Source organism: Anomalospiza imberbis, chromosome Z, assembly GCF_031753505.1.
Source record: "Anomalospiza imberbis isolate Cuckoo-Finch-1a 21T00152 chromosome Z, ASM3175350v1, whole genome shotgun sequence".
Taxonomy (NCBI): Eukaryota; Metazoa; Chordata; class Aves; order Passeriformes; family Viduidae; genus Anomalospiza; species Anomalospiza imberbis.
The window spans coordinates 56,122,926-56,144,611 of NC_089721.1; the positions used below are offsets into that span (position 1 = coordinate 56,122,926).

Sequence of the window (21,686 nt, forward strand, 5' to 3'; positions counted from 1 at the left end):
AGATCAATAAAAAGACATATGTAAGCACTCAGCGAATTTGCCAATTATTTCTATTTCACATGAAGGCAATGGGAAGAATATTCATGCCTAGTAACTTCAGAATACAGATCACAATACAAAACTATAGTATGGGGAGGAGGTACATCCTGTAGCTGCCAGCAATATCCCACATCTACTATACATATTGCTTAGCAGTGTATCTGGTCTGCTTCTGGTCAAGGTAATATGCTGAAAAATTCACTTTGTGAATTCAACTACACAAATTCGGAAGGAGACAACCCTGTGCAACATGAGTTATCAGAAAAATTAATCTCGGGGTATTTTTTCTTTTTCTATGTCTTTGTGTATTTAATTTTCTGTACAGTTTTTTGTTCATATTCCATTTTACATTTAAAAAAGCTGGCTTAGCAAGGGTAAGAAAGGATGGGGGTTTTTAATACATTCAAAGCACACTGCCTTACTGTCAAAATAGCAGCACTGTTACTTAGCAGGATTACTTGGGCACTGAACACCACGAGGTAGAAGCAACACTATTAATACCACCTAGAAGAAAAAGATGCCTCGAACTATTGACAATGTTACCATTTCTAAAGCACACTACAGCATCGACGTACAGCAAACTGCTTAAAAACAAACTACTTTCCCCAAAGGCATACAGAAGTTGGGCTTGCTCAGCCTGGAAAAAAGAAAATAGCTTGGAGACCTCATAGCAACCTTCCAGTATCTAAAGGGGCCTACAGGGCCCCTACAGAGAAGTTGTGGATACCCCATCCTCGGAAGTGCTCAAGGCCAGGATGGACAGGGCTCTGAGCCCTAGAGCTCTAGCTCTTCTTGTGAAAGGTGTCCCTGCCCGTGGTTGAGGGACTAGGACTAGATGATCTTGAAAGTCCCTTCTAAAGCCCTAACGTGAATCTATGCAAACGACAATGCCAACCACGAACGCCTCCTGCGAACGGGCTCCCACTGCCCTCCACCTCCCTCGGCCCCACCGAATCTGCTGGCAGCGCCTGAGGAGAACTCAGCTGCATAGACGAATTCGGCGGGGCACGGGCGGAGCCCCTGCGGCGCCACCTCCATGCTCTCCGCCGCGGCCCAGCACTCACCCCTCAGGGGCCCAGAGACGCGCCGTTCTGTCCCGCGAGACGGACACGAAGCTGCCTTCCGGAAAGAGGCCACGGGTGAGGCCCCGCACGTCCTGCCCGTGCCCCAGCAGGGAGCAGCGCAGCCGGAACGTGCTGCCCTCACCCGCCATGGCGGCAGCGCCGGCCTGACACAGCACGGGCCGCGCCTCCGCTGGAGTCGTACCGGAAATGTCGTCACAGGGCCCGCCGCCGGGACGACGCGAGGACTCTTATCCCGGCAAGCACGGCGCTCACGCCGGCGGTTGCGTCGCCGCTCTTCTCTCGCCAGGCCCTCTGGGAGTCGTAGTCTTCGGGAGCGCGGTAGGCTGGAGCGAGATTTGTGGCCCTCGCGATATCCGCGCGAGCGGTTGCTGCGATACGGCGGCTGCCCGGGGGCTGATGGCGGCTGAGGGCTGCGGTGAGGGGAGCGGGCCCGCTCGGGCGGTCGCGGCGCTGGTTCTGCGCTGCTGTGCGCCTGGGATGGGCTCCTTTGGGGGTGGCGAAAGCTGCCGGGGTTTGTCAGGAATAGCGCAGTTTGGGATTGCTGTAGTGACGGGTGATGGCTTACGGACCCTCTGTAGATAACCGGAATGAGTATTTGCACCAGTTGCTCGCTTCCAGTTTGTTTCATTAAAGATTTGCATTCACATACTGAAACAAAAAGGGCTACAAGAATAAGCTGAGAGCTCATTAAACACTGAAAAGAGACTGCTGCCTCAGCTTACTCATGGACGATAAGTGGTCCTTCCTGAGCCCTGCCGCTGTCTCGTACCCCCATAACATTCTAATAAGAGTTATGCTTTAAAGAGTCGGTTTCTCATATTTTTAAGGACATTGTGCAAATCAAAGGATGATTTCTTTTCTTATCAGAGAGAATTTAAAAAGGAAACGAATATGGCCAGCGGTAACAGACCTCCCACAGCTCGTTCTGCTTCTAGAGCAGGAATAGGACTGACCTCTTCATCAAGGCCTGCCTCTTCATCAAGGACTCCATCAGCAGGCAGAATAGGAACAGCGGTATGTTAGAAAATATTAAAAATATATAATTAATTTTTATGCATTTATATTTTTTTTTGCTAATTTTTTTAGTATCAGGACCAGAGTGAGGAGAAGTTCTTTTTTAAGAAGAATTTAATATTTCAGTTTTATATAAAGTTTTGCTAACCTTGTCTGGAGGGGATCAGGGACATCCAGCATCCAGAGCTCACCTGGGAGACCTAAATAGCATTAATGTTGCAGATGGAGCAATGAACAGCAGCTCAAAAGTAATCCCTTACCTTCTACAGCAGATGTTCATCTGAAGTTTTGCTTCCCTGAAGAGGTGTAAATGCTAAAATATTCATACAGAAAGAGTGTAGAGACTAACTGAAGTTTTTAACTGCTTTGACAATTGCTTAAGGATAATAAAGTAATAATTCAGACTTGGTAGATTTTTCATTTCTGTTTTTTATAGATGCCTCCTAGTACAGCAAGACCCGGTTCTCGTAGTGGTTCTTTGACTCCTGGAGGAGTCTTATCATCTCAGATTAAAGTTGCAGACCGTCCAGTGACTCAACAGGGATTAAGTGGAATAAAAACTGCAGTGAAAGGTATTTTATACTAAAAATAGTCCTCAAGATGTCTGCAAACATGTTGAAAGAATTTTTAGGTTTTTAAAGAAAAGCTTTTCATCATTGTATAAATTGCAGAGTGAAGAGCTGTGATTTAAAAGAGGAGCAAAAAGAAAGAGAAAATTAAAGCATCCCTCTTTCTGTCATTATTCTTGGTAGCCAGAGAAGATAAGCATTTTTCTGTAACTGAGCTGTCTTTTAAAATAACTCAAAATAACAGAACAGGGTTATTGTGTCTTCTTCCATCACTACCAAATACTTAAAATACTCTATTACTTAGTAACTATTTGTATATTTGTATTAGTAATGTTTATCTTCACAGCAGTCTAAATATGTCTTCTTTTTTAAAATTACATAATAACTATGTAGGGACAGTAAAAGATATTAGTTGTACATTTTTTAATGTAAGTTTTGCAGATTGTTTCCCTAATTGACAGTTCATCTAAATTAGGGGTTTTTAAACAAAATATCATATTGCTTTCTTTTATCAGGTCCTCAGAGACAGATAATGGATAAAACATACTACCTTGGCGTGCTGAGGTATGTCTTAACAACATACATTTAATGGTCTGCTCCCTTTCAGACACAGAGGTGAAGCTTGACAATAGCATGCAATAAGTGGTGTTCACTTGTAATGAACTTTTATAGGAGTGCTGCTGTAACAGTGAAGGTTATTTTGCATATAGATCTTCTGTAGGAAGAAAGGAAGAAGATTCCCTTGAGCTTTTGTTGTTAGGCTTGCTAAGTTAAATGTTCTCTCACAGCATTAGTTAGGGGAGGGTCAGTGATTCTGAGCTTCCACCTCCAATGTTTATTATGTCTGATACCATTTGTAACAAGTTACATTGCAAAATAAAAATTTTTTATTGTACATTTCAGATGGCTTGCTTGGATTATACATTTAGCTAGCAGTGACAAAGGCAAAACCTTGTGCAATCTATTGCATGCAGGATTTTATCAGTTGCTCATATTACACTTTTGAATAATTAGTCCTAAAATATGTCATTTTAAATATGGATAGTACCCACATTCTGTGAAATTACACTGTTTTTTTTTTTTTTTGTAGTTCTGTTTTACCAGCAGAGACAAAAAGCTAATTAAAACATTTTATTTCATACCAAGGTTTTCCAGCAACTACCTAGGACTTGATCTGATACAACCATTTTGATTTTTTCTACACTTACCTCTTCTTAGAAATGCTGAGTTGAAACAAAGTGCAGTGTGAGAGATACTAATTGCAAATATCCTTCATAAAATATATTTACTGTTTTAGCTGTGCTTTAGTTGGACATCCAAATGTTAATGATTCTTTCTTCTTTATTTTTCTTCAGAAGTAAAACAAATGAACTTACAACAGAAATTAACAAGCTGCAGGAAGAAGTAGAAATGTACAAGCGAGAGAAATCTGTCCATTTGTCCTATGAAAAACGGTGAGATATATGGCAGCTAATGCAGTGCTAACTTTCTAAGTCACAAGACTCTTTTCAAGTATTGGGCAGACTTCAAGGAATCAGTGAATAGTTTTGGGTTTTTTATATTATTTTATTTTTACATGTACAAATCTTACCATTTGAAGTTTGACTTTTTGTTTCATATTTAGGGCAGAGGCTTTAGCTGGTGAAATCAAAGATTTTCAAGGTCAACTAGCTGACTACAACATGGTATGCTGCTGTCAAATTTTGATACTGAATGCTCCCATTTATTCTCTTGCTGATTTTGTACTGCTTTTGCTTTATTCTGAATCATTTTTTGGCATTTCTATGTGAAAATTTACTGGTTAATACTGCCTTTATTCACTTATTGGAAAGGAAAGAAATGGAAACAGAGGAAAACAAAAAGTGTACTATACATTAGGAGAAGCATCTGCATCTGGATTTAAGAAACTGGTGCTGTGTAGTATTTCAGTTCTTAGAACAGCTACATATAATGATGTTTATTTCTAAAAATGACATGTAATCTATTCAGATTGCCAAATCATGTTTTTCCAATTGCAATAACCAAGATATGCAGTTTCCATGAACCTTTTGTCTGATTTTTTTTTAAGAAAAGGAGAGCAGTAACAAGTTGGAATTCTGTCTTGTTTCAGGTTGTGGATATACTTAATACCAGCACAGATATGGCAGAAGTGATCCGTGATTACAATATGGTAAGAATTAGGATATTTGCTATGCTTTGACAGTGAAATGACAGGTTACTTTATTGGTGTTTTGAATGTGTGACATATCTAAAAAAGCATGACACTGACTTAAAACTTAGGCTTTTTTTTCAGTTAAATTATTCATAATGGTGACAACATGTTAGCAGTAAGACAATTGCCTGAAGTCTTGTGTTAACAGCCTCATGATAGTTTTCTCTTATTGACATTTCAAAAGGATGTTATCCCAACCCAAATTATGAGTGTTAAAATATCTTTCTTAGTTTTTGGGAGCACATAACACTAGTCTTAGGGAGCCAAATTTAAGCAGACTGCTCTGCCTTGTAAAGCTGCCTGGTCTTCTGGACATTAAGTTCTCTTTTGCCTTCAGCCTTTTAAATGTCTCCAGTGTAAAAAACATTAAATAGGTCTCTGACATAGCCACCACAAAAACAAAGAGTTTTGTTCTTCCTTTGCTTTCCTCATTTATTTTCTAATACAACCTCTAAGTGTTAAGACATGAATGGTATTATGCGTATTTTATTTCTTATGATCAATTTATCCATAAACAAAAGAAACCAGTTTCAGTAAAGGTTGTTTTGGTAACTTGAAAGATGACCTGAATATTTCTTGGTCAAAACAACTTTTTTTTTGCTTGCATTTGATTGAATAATAAAGATACAATGTCTGTGTCATAAAGAGAAGAATGCTTTTCATTCCATCTGTGTAGTTTTAAACAGTGTATTAGTAAGTGTTTCAGGAACAGATCCCACAGAAATAGCAGGTGAATCAATTTCTCTGGAAGAATTTAAAAGATGTGTACTTATTGTTGTGGTTTAATGGTGGACTTGTCAGTGCTAAGGGTTAGACTTGATGATCTTAAGAGGCATTTTCCAACCTATATGATTCCATGGTTTATTACAAACTTGATTGTATTTAATTTTTTTTTTAAGTTAAAGGTTCAGAATGACCGAGACACTCAGAATATAGATAAAATTTTCACAGAAAGACAAGCGTAAGTACATTAAATGTATGTTTTCCATTTTTGAATAACTCAGCTTCTCATAACTCAGCTTGGAAAAATTGAAGTATTACCTGTTACCCTAACAAGTCACAATGCAGGTACCTGTTACCCTAACAGGTAACAACCCTAAAAGTGCAATGCATGTCACAAGTGACTTCTGAACAATTTCAAGATGATGCATGAGTGCCAGGTTGCAGTTGGAGTTCCTAGTGTTAAACTCTACTTACTCTTCTGAACGTAATTACCATGCCATCCAATAAGAGTTAGGTGGCAGTAGAGACTCCTGTCTTTTTGCAGTCTGCTGTCAAGTTTTGAGAGTTTTGGAGTAGCAGAGGGAAGAAAGCAAGCAGGAGTGGGAACTAGACCTTTGCCTGGTTAGTAAGATAGGTTTGTGTAGAGGGAAAGATGAGGATGGTGAGATGCTTGCAATAAGAATTTGTAAGCCATGAGAATGGTGGTGAGAGGGTGAGTTTTTGAGGTAGTTAATTTTGGCACAGGAGAGGTGGAGGAGAAAGCTGTATGATCCTTCTTGTTGCCAGTGAAAGCAATCTCAGCAATGAGATTTTATGTATCAATAAGCACTCTAAAGCAACAAATTTACCAGTTAATAATGTTACATTGTATTAATACTGTAGTTTTCAACAGCTCACAAATGTGTCTGTTCCACCCTGAATGCATTTTTAAGTGTTAAGAAAATACGAAGAGAAAATACTTGGTTCAGTAGAAATGCAGTAAGGGTAATTTCTCATTGCACTCTACATACACATTTTTGGGAATAAACCAGTTGGTCTTTCTTGCTCTGCTAATTTGGGTAAAAAAATGCTCCATTCTCTGATTGTGTTAGTTTTGCCTAATAGACTTCAGAGGTGTTACAGCATTGATTTGGAGCAAGCCCCCAGTCTGGCTGTGGTCTTCTTCAGCATTTTAGAGAAATTATTTTTCTCTTCTAGACCTCTTCACAATGAAAGCATTAATGATTATGCCAACTTCACCTGCTACTTTGTTCATGTACAGTAAGCCCCCCAATATAAGTAGCCAAATACATTTTTATAAAATGTGGATTATGAGTATTTTTGTAAGTTTTGAAGTATTTGTTGTGCCAATAATGCATGCATATGACCCCATTTTTTAACTTCATGATTGATGAAGCAAAATCTTGTTAAGGATTTGGCAAAATGAAAGGAGATAGACTGCATAACTTCATTCTGTATTGTATGTAATAAAGCATAAAATTGAATTAGAAGTGTACTACATTTTTGAAATGTCAGTTCAATATCCGTTGTTTAAGACATTAATGCTCCTCATTTACATAAATATCTATGTATTTATCCTCAATAAATCCATCTTCTTCATCTCCATATGCATGAACTTTCTCAAATACTGCAATGGGTTCTTCACTGCTTGTAGCCAATATTGAAGGATAAGGACTTATGTCAGCTGAGAACTCCTGTTCAAACATCTCTGAGTCATTTTCTTCCAGACGACAGTGACGGTAGCTGATCAAGTAGTGATACCATGCTGGGCATTTTACAGCAGTAAAAATCAGGAGTGTAGTGCCTAGGACAAAGCCTAGGACACCTGCTAGGAAGGTCCAACTTTTGCCAACAAATGGTAACTCTTAAAAAAAACAGGAAAAAAAGAAAAGTAATCTTCATGAGGAATACTAGCAAGAACTCAAGTATGTTTTTTTCATAGTTAAATTGAAAACTTGCAAAGTGAACATTGATAGGGGAATGACTGAGTTGTCTCCAGAGCTTTGTTCTTGCTGTGTTGTTAGGGAGTCAGTAACATCACAGAGACTAATACTATATGTTCATCTCATATTTCCTAGCAGTATAAATCTACCTTGCATATTTATAAAAAATACTTGTTTCAAAGTCTATTTCAAAGAAAAAGCTCTGGGGGCATATAAAATATAAAAATAATAAATATATATAATTTTTTTTCCAAAAGTTAAATTCTAAGATTAGCCTTTGAGAAAAAAAATAATTAGTAATTGGCTTCAAATTCTATTTCCCAGGCTTTACTTTTTATATGGTGATAATGTCTGAACCCTAAAATATCATGCCTTTTGTTTGGCATATCCTTTCAGTTGTGCTTCTTTAATAATAAAAATTTCAGTAAACTGTAGTTGCCAGTAGTCTTTATCTAGAAGCTGGTTTTGTGTGCTGGCCACTACCGTAAAATAAATTATAAGGTGGTACAGCTAAAGAAATGTGTCACAGTGGTAGTTTATAATTTGTGTATATATCTGGATAATTTTCCTGCTTTAGTCTGAAGGAAGAAGTAAAGCATTTCAGGATGGAAGAGTTAACTGACATATAAATTTAACATTGAAAGGTGAGGAGACTATCACTGAAATTTCAAGAGAATGTGCAAAGGGCACATTCACATCCTTTATACTGAACACAGTTAGGAAGGGAGTAAAATCTGTAAGTTAATGCTATCACGTTTTAGGAAGACAACTACATCTAGAAAGCAGTTTGTTTGGAAAAAGCAAAAATTTTTGAAAGCTGCTTCCCTAGTTCTGTTATGCAGAGATCTGGACAATTATCTGAATTTTAGGGCTTTGAAATTTCATCATCATTTTTTAGTATCATTTGAGAGTTGTGGGGTTTATCTGTTTTGTACACTTACTCAGTAGACCTTAACATTCACTGCACTGTGTGTGACTGTCTACCAGGACATGGAAATATGCCTGCTCTGTAGCCCTGGCGTTTATGGAAGAGTCAGAGTGTACTGGGAATGCAAAGCAGTATAAAATCAGTGAATGGCAAATGAAAGAGCTCATAAGCAGTAAAGTGAAATATCTGTGTATTACCTGCATGAGTTCCATTGTTTCCAGTGATGTTGTTTGGAGTCAGAGCTGTTAAGGCAGTACTTCTAAGATTAACAGCAGGAGTGGAAGTTACAGTGTTTTCTAAAGGAGTCTTTTCAATTTTACAGTCAGCTGGTTGGATAGCTGCCATCTTGATGGAGATTTTTTCCATGTTTGGGAATGTACACGTAGTGTTGCTTTCATTTTCTGTGAATGCAAGCAGTGAGAAGGCTATGAGATGTTGGTAATTTTTTGGCACTCTAAAAAAAATCTCATGGATAGCTATTATATTACTGCATAATATGGGTAAATTGATGGTGGATTTTATCCACATCAGAAAAAAAAATGCACAGTAAAGTTATTTGATGTAAAAAATATATTAAAGGCTGCTCTTACCAAAACTTACCCAATGTCACATTGGAGGCAGTTAGCCATATCTGTAAGTCAAGGAGGTCACAGGAGCAGATCCATGGGTTTCCAGCTAAAACAATTTTAATCAGTTTAAAAAATGATTTTATATGAAAATATTTCAGAAAATTATACTGTAGATTTAAAACTGTCAGACTTTCTAGAGAAGTAAATGTATCTGAATCCAATTGAGCAATCATGTTATAGGATAGATTCAACACTGAGAGTTGATTCAATCCTGCAAATGCTGCTTTATGAACTGTGCTAATAGAATTGTTGCTAATATCCAGAGTTATGAGATTTTTCAGATTGTAGAAGCTGTTATTGTTCAGTACAGTAATGTTGTTTTCATTCAGATGAAGTTCAGTGAGGTTAATGAAACGTCCAAGAACCTCTTTGTCATGATCTTCTAAAGTGATTTCATTGCTTTTGAGGCTTAATTTAGTAATGTTTTGAAAAAAGTTGAGGGAGATATTAAAGAGGTTCTTTGCAGACTCCTCACAAGCAACCTGTTGAAAAAAGAGAATGACAACAATTAAATACCATAGAAAAATCTTCTAAAGAAGGTGTCTTAGTGAGGACTCCCTAAGGCAAGAGAAAACTATCTTCTATTTTTTAATGCTGTCACTTTAAAAGAAAAGTTATATTGCTCTTCATTAAGTTTTATTTACATCTTTCTTAATAAACTCATGGTCTGGTGATAGAGTGAAATGAATCCTCTTAGTGTCTGGAGACCAGATGTTCCAGAGGACTTAGTGCTGAGCTCTGTGTTTAGATGCATGGGTCTTTTTGATACATCCAAAATGTAACCAGTTTGTCATACCATTTTGGAATTAATATTTGGAATGTATTATTTGTTGAGTTAAAAAATAATTCCTTTCCTATGTAATCTGGAAAGAAGGTGTCATAGAGGAAATTTATTCAAGACTGCAAATTAATTCAGATATACTTTCTAAAATGCATTTTTTTAAAAATCTATGTTTACTCTTAAAATAACATCTTTAGAGCAGACCATCAACTAAGCATTTGTTTTATATATATATATGCTATAGCGCTTCATTTTGGTCTTCTGTTTTAAAGTTTAGCATAGCTAGACTCTTTTCTGATTTGAGTGTTTTCTCTCAATACCTTGATTTTTTTTTTCTGAAAAGAGTATATTTATTTAGATATGTAAAGAGGCATTCCTGTTGTTTGGAAGAATTTGAGATACAAAATAATCTCAAATATATTTTGGTGTTATTCACCCACTTACAATGACTACCATCAGCTAATTGTCCATTACATGGAAAACCACTTCTTACTTGCATTTTTGTATTTCTTTCTTCAGGACATTTATGAAACAGTTTTTAAAATGCCTTCTGCTTCAAGTGTATCTTTCAAAATTAAGAGTAGTTCAAGTCAATGTAAAACTTACAGTTTGGGATGTAATGTTGCAGTCAGCAGTGACTGGATTCAAAAACAGTGTTCCAGCCCAGATCACAAGCCAATAGAGTTTCATGTTTGGAGCCTAGTAAAAAACAACACTTTTGCATATCAAAACCAGAATTACTGGTGTCTTCTGTAGTGGTAGTTTAACAAATTAATAGATATAGTTATTTCAATGATAGTTTAATAAATTTTGTTCTACAAAAATACTTTGTAATGTAAAATTAATTGAAAAAACAGGGGTTATCAGAATTAATGAATTCAGCTTTCACTTAATTGAGCCAAACCTAAAATCCAGAGTACAGACTGTATCAGCAAATAGAAAAGGGATTGATTAGACAAGTTAATAAAGAAAAGTATTATAAATGTATAAAACAAATAGGCAGGGCTGTTCTCATTATTATCCCTGTTAAAGCAATTATGGGTACTGGAAGACTATGATTGGAGTAAACTGCAGAATGTATTGATGCTTGCATGCTCTGCCCATACAATTTCTCCTGTTGGTCTGACAGAGGCAGAGTGATCTGCTAGACAATTATTGGTTTGTCCAGTCAGATTTCTGTTATGTTCTTATGTAAGTTACTAAGCATTTTTGTGAATATTTACTTAGAAGATAAATCTTTTAATCTCTTTCTTGTCCATAATATAACCTATTACATGACATAAACCTGCACTTGTCTGTTATGAAGATATAGTTGTTGCTGTGATCTTTGGAACTAAGTAGACATGGTTCAATCTCTAGTGACTGAATTCTTGTACAGATTCAAGCCTTATTTTGTGAAAGTAAGGAAATGTCCAACAAATGGTATTTACTGTGACATTAACATCTCTCACAGAAATGGTCTCTCAGTCATTGCCTTTCAATCAGACACTATGTGTCGTATCTATTAATTTTGAGCAGAAATGTTACACCATATCTATGAGATGTTAAGTTAGTCCCTGTTTATGCCATTCATTATACTTGAATGAAAATGTTATGTAAAAGGTAATGAACCTTGAAGTTTTTCTTAAGTATCTGAAAAGATAGGCTGTCAAGTTAATCTTAAGTATCTCCTTGCCAGATTTCTATCTTGCAAAGTAATAGAAACTCGAAAGGTAAAGTGTAAGATACTTGTTTAAAGTGAGCTGTACACAGCATTCACTGAATTTAACAGAAAAGAGTGGGGTAAATTACATGAGGAAGTTTAATTGCACAAACAATGCTAAATATAGGCAGCCTGTCAGATTTACAAAACCTCCACCAGTCCTTAAAATTAGTGCTGGGAGGCCTTTGCTGGTCATAATGAAATAAATGAGGTCATAGAACAAACTAATTAAGTCTATTTGATAACTTCTATATATTTGCATGCCAGAGGATTGACCTCATTCACCTAAACTGAATCAGCCTGGAAATTTCATAGCTTCTTGGAAAGAAGAGGAAGATAAATGCCACTTACAATGCTCTGATCATTGTGTATTTCTACTTCTGTCAGAAACCTATAATGAATACAGAGGGAGTTCATAAACCTTTTGCCAATCAGCCATTATCCATGGCAGGGACAAGGGGTGCTAGCAGCAGCAGCCCCTGTGGAATTATGTTCTGTATTAAGTTTTGCCCTTGTCAGTGGTGATACTGGTGGCCTGCATGTTTTTTTAGCCAGTTTGTGTATTGTTAGTGGATGACATGATGCACTTTAAGAACTCCCAAAATGACCATTTTAACATATGGATCTTGCAGCATATTTGTATTTTAAAGATACTTCTTCCTAGAAGTTCAGAAACAGAGCAGGTCTTAACCTGGCAATTTATAGATATAGATTAGTAGTATTATTGTAGTTTTCAGATTACAAGACAAGAGCTGCCTTAAATAGAATGGGAAAATATATTAAGTATTGGTTTTAATGTTAATCTGTAAGTTAATAACAACCAAGTTGAAAATTTAAGTTGCACATGTGTCAAAGTCCAAAACATAACTCCTAGCTTTACTTAAGTTTCTGGGGAAAACATAGGGATTTCTTACAGATGTGACTGCCTGCATTTTGTGTGTGTGAACCTCTGTAATCCATAAAAGAACAGGAAAGAATCTGCAATTTTAGTTGCAGTTTAGCATTTTACTAGAACCAGATTTTGCAAGCTGCTACTTAAACTAACTGCTTTGAAGAGAGACTTAGCCTGGCAATACACTGGCAATACATTGGTAGGACTTTGATATTTCCTTGTAATTAGAAGAGCTTTCTTAAAAATTTTCATCTGAGAACTTTGAAAATTATATAATTTAAAAATAATGTAATTCTTTTTCTGGGGAGGTAATTGTGTTTATAGAATTGGTCTGGTTTTCAGAGTCTGTTCCCCAGCTTTTTCATGGAGTAGAATTTACTTAACAACTCAGCATGTCCAAGGTTCATACTAATTCCTGAAATTTTAATGTACCTTGAGATGTGTTTGCTTCCAGTCTACCAACAAAGTTACAGTAATAAATCTTTGCCTATATTTGAATTAGGCTTGCCAAGTGTCTTACCTTTTGGTTGCTTCTGAGAGGTATCATATGTACACATGTGTAGATTTTTCAGTGTGCTGACAAGAAATAATATGGTGAAACAGCACTTTGTTTTTCTTCAACCTTTGTACCTGATGAATAACCAGGCAGTGTAAAAAAATAATAAACCTAGAAAATCCTTAGCAAAAGATTGACTAAGTTGAGCAACTTCTTGTAATCATCTTGGATTTAATTGGATCAGCAGCCAATAGGAAACTCTAACTGTAGTATGCTGAAGTGTCAAGTTCCGGATCATAGAGGAAGCAGTGAGTTTAAACGCCACAGCTGATTTACAAGCAAGTTGAGTTATAATCAATTCAAGAAATGCTAGAGACAGAAAAAGACTTGCATTTTTAATTTGATCATTCATCAAATGAAGAAAATGTCAGGACATTTGCATACCAAAGTAAAGCTTCCTAATAGCTAGTTAACACTTTCTTAATGCTTGTGTTTTGGAAATATCATTGTCAGAGGAGCTGCAGGGTCGCACATAAAGCCCATTATTTACAGAGAAATACGTGCACTGTAAGGGATGTCTGTAATTAGAGCTGTATTTCAGGAAGAAGTTATAAAAACGAATCATACTTGCTCTGGAATGAGTCTACGTACAGGCTGAAAAAAGGGATTATATTGATATACAAGCACTGTGTCCTATAAATTTTTACTTGCATTAATGCTCGTTCTGTCCAATACATACTATCGGATTACAGAACAGTTCATCACCTTTCCATCTTCATTCATTTATAAATTGTTTTACTTCACTATGTCTTTGTTGTTATTGGCACTTTTGTTTTGCATAATATCTCAAAACATTCTACAATTTTTCCAAGCCTCATCCCTGATTCAGCTTCATGCATAGTGTTTAAATTACTTCTGGTAATGAATTGTGTTTCTGTGACAGCCACTGCTGATTTTTTTATTGCCTCTTGAAAAATCACTAAGTTGCAGCCTCCCCTCACAAGGTTTCTGCCAGAGAAGATGCATCACTGTTAAGTCAGACATTCCTAGTCTCAAGGACATGCTGGATCATCTTGAACTATTTAGCCGGGAGTCTGTATCATGTAAGAAAAGGAGAATTGCCTCATGTAAAGAGGCTGCTCTGTAATGTGTCCACACACTTTAAATAGAGGGAGCTGGAAAAGTAGGTTTCTTTCCTTGCCCTGCCATGCACATTTTAAATCTCAGGCAAAGATGAGAGAAATCCCATAGAGCTTGGAGACACCACTGCCCTCAAAAGTGGTATTGCTATTCATGTAGCAAACTGTATTCTCACTCTTTTGAAGGTTCCAATGATCTCCAGGAAAGGCAGTGTGTTTGTATTTAAGTACAAGCTCCTTCTAAGCCATACTACAGTGTTTCTAGGAGACTTATATATGGAGTGGAGATTTCTTCTGAAAATCGGCACCCTTAGCATTTTGTTGGTTTTTTACTGCACTTTCTCAATTTTCTTTCTTCCATGTCTGTAGTTGGGCTTCATTTGAGAGAAACTATCACTGCTGAGACCTTGCAACAGCTTTCCTGGTTCCACACTGAGGCATGAGGAGCAGTCAATAAACAAGTAACATGAAAGCTCCCTGACGTCTCCTAGCTCCATGCCTTCCAAAAGGTCTTGGATCAAGCTACTCTTGTAGCTTAAAAAATAGCTCCTTTCCACTACCACATGTACCATTTATAAACTGGTGCTCATGTAGTGAGTGCCTCATATCTGGACTAGGCCTCAACAAATTAGTTTTAGTCTCAAGAGGGTATTAAATTTAATGTCACTTTGCAGCCATCCGGTATTTCTTATGCAGTCCCAGTGCACTCCAAATTTGCCATACTAAGGGGAGATCATGATTTTGATTTGTTTCATCATCATCAGGTCCAAAGCATTTTTGCGGCATGGCCTGCTAACCTGACAGAATTGCTAAATAATATCCTTAGTTTCCTGGAGATTATGGATATTTCTTGGAAGCTAGTTGGAAGTGGTTACACTTTTGAAACTCTTTTGAGAATTCCTTGTAAGTGATGAATACTGTGGGGAAAGGCTGAAAGAACTGGCATTGTTTAATCTCCAGAAGAGAAGGCTTAGTGGATACTTTATCAAAGTAAATACCTGATGGGCAGGGGTTGAGAAAATAGAGCTGCTCTCAGTGATGCTTAAGGGCAGGACAATGATCACATATTGGAAAACAAGAAAGTGCCTTTAAATATCAGGAAAAACTCTTCTGTTTATAAGAGTGAACAAACATCAAAACATTGCCTAAACACAAGGTGTATCCATCCTTCAAGATACTGAAAACCTGAAAAAGACACTGACATCCTGCTCTAGGTGACAGTGCTTCAAGTAGTGCACAGGTTGGACCGGACAACCTTCAGAAGTCCATTCTAATGTCAACTCTACTCTGTTTCTACAATATTTTCATTATTTCCTTACCCTGAAATTATCATTGTGCAGTTCCACTATTTTGCATCATCTCTTAAACCTGAGGGCATTCTTGTCTGCAGTCTTTAATCCAGTAGTGTCAATTACACAATTTACAACTTGTTATCTTGCAACTCAAGAAAAGTTAATAAAAAACAGAAGAAAAAATCCTGAAGGAAGGTATTTAGCTGATTTTGTCATTTTTAAAAGGAGAAATCACTCTGGAAACAAGCAAACCATCTAAGTAGTCTTTCATGAACAATGAAGGGAATTAAGGTATATTCTTCAGGGTCTCAGTTTTAATTTCTTCTAAGTATGTTCTCAAGTTGACTCTCTAGCTTTCAGGAATTTCATAAAAATTACTAGAGTTATCATAAAACAGTGAGAACAGTTCTTTATGTATTCTTTAAATCTATTAAGATAGTTGCTTGTAGCTCACTATAGCTGGAATGGTAAAGTTTTTATATTTGCAAACCATCAATTACCTAACAAGAATAAAGTCCTGAATCAAGAATGTAAAAAATACCTAATTTCTTAGTTATTGCATAGTTTAAAAACTACACTTCTCAGACCTCTGAAATCACTCTCCATTCTAAAGTAATCAACAATTCTTTGCAAAGAGTAATCTGTTCATCATCATCATCTGGTGCTGTCAAGCCTTGATATCTATATTATATTTTCTTAATGTGCATTCACAAATTGCATATCAGCTTCCTTATTTCAAACTGGTTTTTGTTACTCCAGAAATTCACTGATTTGAGAGTTAGTACCATACTTTTGCCAGTGTTGAGACCAATGTAGATAGACAGTGTGCGAGTGTTGGAAAATACCATGTGGGTATTATAAAGGCAGAGAATTCTTCATCTTCTCTACATTTTGTGAATGTTTGTATAACTAATTCAGTGACAAGAAGATTAGATACAAGTTGGTAATGCCCTTTCATAGCATCTAGGCTTTTTGTGGTACTCTGCGCACTTCAGTGAGGCTGAAGGAATACTGGAGTTTGAAATGAGTGCTTACAATATATATTTACCAGTAAAACTTACAAAAACATTATATGTTTACAGCACAGAAAAGTTAATTCAAGCTGTAGAAGAAGACATCGAACGTGAAAAGGTTGTGGCAGATGACATAATGAAAGATATGTCACAGGAAAATCAAGCTAAATATCTGGAGATAAAAGCTGCTAATGAGAAACTCTCCCAGGTTGGCTTGTTCCATTATGCTTACCTAAAATATTTCTTAAACTGGCTTCTTGGGGTTTAGATAAAATTTAAATACTAAAGAACTTGACAACAGACTAATGCAATCAAAAAGCTTGCTGGTATCTTAATCAATTGTAGAAGTACCTGAAAATAGAGCAATTGACTAAGACCAAATACTATGCCTTCTTATATTTCATACTTTAAGAAGAAATAATATTCACAATTTTCTGTTTGAATTTAGGGTTTGACATGCAGTTTTTAAAAGCCACTGCAATACTTAGATGTTTCATCATGTGTAAAAAGCAAGCAAAAAGGAAAAGTAACCTCAGCAATTTTTATAGTTTACTTGAGTAGTAAGTTTTCTTCTTGTGTACAAAAGTGAATTACTTGCTTTTTCTGTTGTTATTATTATTATTATTATTATTATTATTATTAGTCTGAATGTATCAGAAAAAATTAACTGGGCTGTATAAAATGTTTGTTACTTCAGTAATCCTTTTGTTAACAACAGGAGTAACACTTCTACCCTCTCTGGGATGATCTAATTCAAGCCATACTGTCTTGAAAGTTCCTCTGTATAATCTGTACAAAGATGAGTTCTGTGTTTCCTATCTGTCTTAGAATGAGCTGAGTCAGTAGTCAGAGCTTGCCTATCTTTTTTTGGACTATAAAGAAACTATCATGGCTGGTTCAGATTTTAAAATTTGACTCTAAACTCCTGAAGTACAGGTAAGTTCTACCAGTGGTACTGATGTAAAAACAAAATAGTAGAAAAAGGGCAAATAATTTTTTGGTAGTAGCCCAACTGCAAATAACAATGATAAGAACAATGGAAAAGTTGGATGCTGACAGCAAGTGTTTACTATGTCTGAGTTATGTGAAGGAGCTGGACAGAGTCTTGTCTTTCAAATTTTTAAGAGCAGCAATGGGACAGTTTGGAGCATTTGATACATACTAAGGTTTAGAGCACAAAAGTAGTTAAGTAGTAATTTTTATCTGAATTTTGCATTTTACTTCTTCTTTAGGAATTGGTTGTTCAACAGCAGGAATTGGATGCACTAAATGTAAAGGAAGAAAGTCTAAGGGCTGTATGTATGATAACAAGTAGTCTCTATACTAACCTTCCCTGAATGCTAGTGTAAAGAATAATACAGTTGAAAAAATACCTATAATTTCTTTTCCTTAAATTTTCAGATACTGTAGGATTATGCTCTTGTATGGGAAGGCATATCTGCCTCTCTGGTTTCTACCAATAAATTCTAGTCAGCTTTGGGTAAAAATGTATTATTGAGGGGAATTTTTTTCATATTGGGTCTTTCATGAATAAAAGGATCTATGAGCTGAAGCATACAGTCAGAAAGTATAATTTTCAAATACTGCTAGATATTTTTCAGTCCTTTTGAATGTTGTACATAGTTTGAAATCCTCTAGAAACTGTGAAGTAATAAATCTTCTCAGAAAATTGGCCTAAGGAAGAACTTGTAAATCAAGAAGTTACTGATTGGGATATTCTATTCCAGAAAATGCAATATTGATAATAGAGATTATAAATTTTACTTTTTATAAAGTACTTTATAAAGTGCTTTTTACTGTCTCTGTGCTTTTTGTAAGAAATAAGATTCACTTGCAATGTATAGGTAAGTGTTGCTTAACTAAAGCATGATTGCCACAATGCTCTCTTCCCATCTGAAAATAGCTAGTAGGTGTTTGCTTTTCCCATCAGGAAATAGGACACTCTGGGGTGAAACAGGAAGCTGTGCAGTTGTATGAAAAGCTCCATGAGCTCAAGGAACATCGAGATCGAATGATTGCTGAGGATAAGAACATGGAATCTCCACAGGAGGAAAGAGAGAGATTACTAAAACAGGCAAGAATAGAAAATGTTGTTATGTAAATGATTCTCCAAGTCAGTATTATTACGGGTGATAATAATTGAAAATACATAGGTTTGAACTTTGTCTTTCTTTGTGCTCCAGGCAGTGCAATAATCTGACATTAAAAATAGTTAACGAATTGAAAAGTTGGGATATTTCAGGTTCTGGAGACCTATTGTAGTGGGTTCAGAGGAGGGCTGTGAAAATAATCCCAGGTCTGGAGCACCTCTTCTATGAAGACAAGATGAGAGAGTTGGAGCTGTTCATCCTGGAGAAGAGAAAGCTCTGAATAGACGCTATAGCAAAGTCCAGTACCTAAAGAGGGCTTATAAAAAAGTGGGGGAGTGACTTTTACACAGGCAGAAAATCATAGGATGAGGAAAACTGTTTCAAACTAAAAGACAGAAGATTTCGTCTAGATATTGCAAAGAAATGCTTTGCTTTGAGGGTGGTGAGGCCCTGGAACATGTGGATGCCCCATCCCTGGAAGTGTTCAAGGCCAGGTTGGATGGGGGCCCTAAGCAACCTGATCGAGTGGATAGCATCCCTGCCCATGGCAGGGCTGGGAGTAGGGGGAGGGGTGAGTTGGAAACAGATGATCTTTAAAGTCCATTCTATTATTTTAAGAAAACTAAATTGGTGCAGTGAGGTTTTCAGCTGGTTCACTTACTCCTATTCATGAGACATGTTGGTTGGGAAAACTGATCCAGTTGAACAGCTTTTGTAACCTAAATCCAGAGAGTACCCTTGTGCGGTACTGAACAGGTATACTAGTCCAGGAGTAATCGGATCAGTTTACAAAGGCCTATACTGTAACTAGCCATTTATACTTCATAGATTATTGGTCTGAATGACCAATGGTAAGTGTATTTGATTTTTTTAACATTTGGAAGACACAATGCTTGAATCATCACTTTTTGTTGGACTATGTCACAAATTTGTGATTTCAAATGCTAAGTTTCTATTCCCTGTATCTTGAATTCAGTTTTTTTTATATAATTTTTCTTTTTTAATTACTAGATTTGATTTCTTATGTTAAAGTTGTTGAACTTTTTTATAGGTTAAAGATGATAGTCAAAAAATTGCAAGCATGGAAAGACAGTGAGTAACTCCATTATACTGTTGCTATAAATCACATGTACACCCTAAAGACACATCGTTGTGTTCCTTCACAAAGTCTATTTCTATAGACTTTTAGAACATCACCACATCTTCAAACCTATACTAGTCTTAACCTTCCATGAAGAATAGAATATGTTCTTCTCTTTCAGGTAAACAAGTTTTGTAGTGATAAGACATTTAGATCTGGTTAATTTTAATGCATTTTAATTGCATAATAAGTTGCATAAGAGTATTTTTTAATAAATAATGATAACAAAGAATTATATTTGAGATTTTATATAGAAATGTGTTAAAGGTAGTTTCATTTCACAGCTTGATTGATTATGTAGCAGAGTGATTTATTTGGAAATTTCTTAGTGGATTTTACTGAATACAGTTTAAGGAATGCAGTTACTGCAGTTTAACAATTACATTGTACCTCTTCAAAACTGAATAGCAACCAGCATAGGGACTAGTTGAGTAAGTTAAGAATTACTGATGACTCAACAAAAATTATTTTTTAATAAAGAGGAGCTACAGAACTTCTATTTAATAAACAGAGGACTAAGTGACAGATGATTTACATATACCTTTTATAATAACAAGAATCATCCTGATATTCTTTTAGTTTTGATAAATTTATATTTTCTATTTTTATTCATGAATTTTCAGTTTTGTCTAAAATAAAGTAAGTATTTTACAACACAGTTTTAACCTTGACTTTCATTATCTATTTGTTAGGTTGGCAGAAGTAAAAGAAAAAATAGATTATTTTAAAAAGGTCATTCAGCGACTTGATACGGATCTGGAGAGCCATCGAGGTAATATGATTAGAGTTGTAGCAGACTATGCAGAGCTGCGTCTGTTTGTTCTATAACAAACTGTTATACCTAGGAGTTGCTTAAAACTTTGAGACTTATGCAGTAAGTCAAGTACTCATCAGCATGAGAAGTTCTGTGCCTACAGGTACAGCCTTTTCTTTTCAGACATAATAAATGGGAAGTACCCACCTTTAGCAATACATTCAACAAGTTCATATTGAAAATTACCATATAAAATAATAGGACAGCTGTCTGGTTTTCTGTCCAATTTTATATTTAATATTGTTTGGGCAATAGAAGTTTATCTTACTGGAAGCACTGCAGACCAAACTCATATTTAGAAATGCTTTCATTAATTTTACCTTTTACACGATCTGTTACACTTGTCAGCAAATGTGGAATTGAGGATATTTAACAACAATGTGTAAAGCATACTGAGTTCAGTATTATTTTTATCTGTCTTTGAAACTTCTTGGGTTGATGTTGGCAAGAAGAGTTTGTAAGCTGCCCAGTAATGGCCTTAGCTTATACTGACCTCCAGCAAACACGTGCTGCTAGTGCTTAGGCTAGGTTAGTTTGGAATTTGTCCTAGCACTGGAAGTTACGGTCGTGTAGTTACTTCCTCTTCTGGAGGAAGTAACTTCAGTTTGAGGACAAGCCCTTAAAAGCTGTAAAAGGTTTTACATAAAATGAAGATCCATGCAATGGAACACCTTCTTCTGATTATAAGAAATCTTGTTCAGATAGGAATTACATAAATATATGCCTGCATTCTGAAAGTCTTTATAACAAATTATTTACCTTCTGTAGGATTAAGGAATTGATGTCCTTCTTACTTTATACCTTTTCTCGTGCAATCAGTGTAAAATCTAGCTGCAAGTTTCTTCCAGGTGAATAAAAATCTGCCTCTAAACAAATGTTTCAGACATCTGTTTATTATCTTTTGCATGGCAAAATATTCAATATTTCTATAAATACTTCAATTTTTTTTGCAAATAATTTATTAAGACTGCTTTATTAGCTTTGTGTTTCCAGACAATATCATTGCAAACTTTATTGTTCTTTAATTTTTCCTTTTTGTTTGGCTTGCAACCATTTTTTATTTTAACTTTCGAGAAATACAGAAAGTAAGAAGGGAGTTGCTTTTCACACTTTATAGTTCAGTGCACACACACACACAATCATTCATTGCTGGACTGTGTCTTTCACTGTATTAGAAAAAGAAA

The 21,686-nt window shown here is 36.0% G+C and overlaps 3 protein-coding genes across 4 annotated transcripts in view; 1 reads left to right on the top strand and 2 right to left on the bottom strand.

The window, feature by feature from the left end:
• The window catches only part of PLAA (phospholipase A2 activating protein), a 256,162-nt gene extending 254,852 nt beyond the window's left edge, over nucleotides 1-1,310 (bottom strand). For both annotated transcript variants that reach the window (XM_068176700.1, XM_068176699.1), the window contains exon 1: nucleotides 1,104-1,310. In XM_068176700.1, the coding sequence (XP_068032801.1) occupies nucleotides 1,104-1,252 (149 nt within the window). In that variant the 5' untranslated portion in view covers nucleotides 1,253-1,310. The remainder of the gene's footprint in view (nucleotides 1-1,103) is intronic.
• Nucleotides 1,311-1,957: 647 nt separating this feature from the next.
• IFT74 (intraflagellar transport 74) overlaps nucleotides 1,958-21,686 on the top strand; it is a 35,414-nt gene continuing 15,685 nt past the window's right edge. Inside the window, exons 1-12 of the mRNA XM_068176715.1 lie at nucleotides 1,958-2,138; nucleotides 2,575-2,710; nucleotides 3,223-3,271; nucleotides 4,063-4,161; nucleotides 4,332-4,392; nucleotides 4,818-4,877; nucleotides 5,819-5,880; nucleotides 16,527-16,665; nucleotides 17,690-17,752; nucleotides 18,388-18,531; nucleotides 19,599-19,639; nucleotides 20,381-20,460. Of these exons, the coding sequence (XP_068032816.1) occupies nucleotides 2,016-2,138; nucleotides 2,575-2,710; nucleotides 3,223-3,271; nucleotides 4,063-4,161; nucleotides 4,332-4,392; nucleotides 4,818-4,877; nucleotides 5,819-5,880; nucleotides 16,527-16,665; nucleotides 17,690-17,752; nucleotides 18,388-18,531; nucleotides 19,599-19,639; nucleotides 20,381-20,460 (1,057 nt within the window). The 5' untranslated portion in view covers nucleotides 1,958-2,015. The remainder of the gene's footprint in view (nucleotides 2,139-2,574; nucleotides 2,711-3,222; nucleotides 3,272-4,062; nucleotides 4,162-4,331; nucleotides 4,393-4,817; nucleotides 4,878-5,818; nucleotides 5,881-16,526; nucleotides 16,666-17,689; nucleotides 17,753-18,387; nucleotides 18,532-19,598; nucleotides 19,640-20,380; nucleotides 20,461-21,686) is intronic.
• Nucleotides 4,754-13,201, bottom strand: LRRC19 (leucine rich repeat containing 19). The gene is made up of 5 exons (XM_068176709.1): nucleotides 13,038-13,201; nucleotides 10,530-10,622; nucleotides 9,114-9,624; nucleotides 8,711-8,914; nucleotides 4,754-7,506 (listed from the first exon to the last, which is right to left on the bottom strand). Exons 1-5 carry the CDS (start codon nucleotides 13,062-13,064, stop codon nucleotides 7,181-7,183), a joined length of 1,161 nt encoding a protein of 386 aa, XP_068032810.1. The 5' UTR covers nucleotides 13,065-13,201; the 3' UTR covers nucleotides 4,754-7,180.

Excerpts from the sequence above, each read along its gene's own strand:
- LRRC19 (XM_068176709.1), bottom strand. The coding sequence starts at position 13,064 with ATGATACCTCTCAGAAGCAACCAAAAG. Across the intron at positions 10,623-13,037 it reads CTCTCAGAAGCAACCAAAAG|GCTCCAAACATGAAACTCTA; the intron begins GTAAGACACTTG and ends GTTTTTTACTAG. Across the intron at positions 7,507-8,710 it reads AAACAATGGAACTCATGCAG|AGTTACCATTTGTTGGCAAA; the intron begins GTAATACACAGA and ends GTTTTTTTTAAG.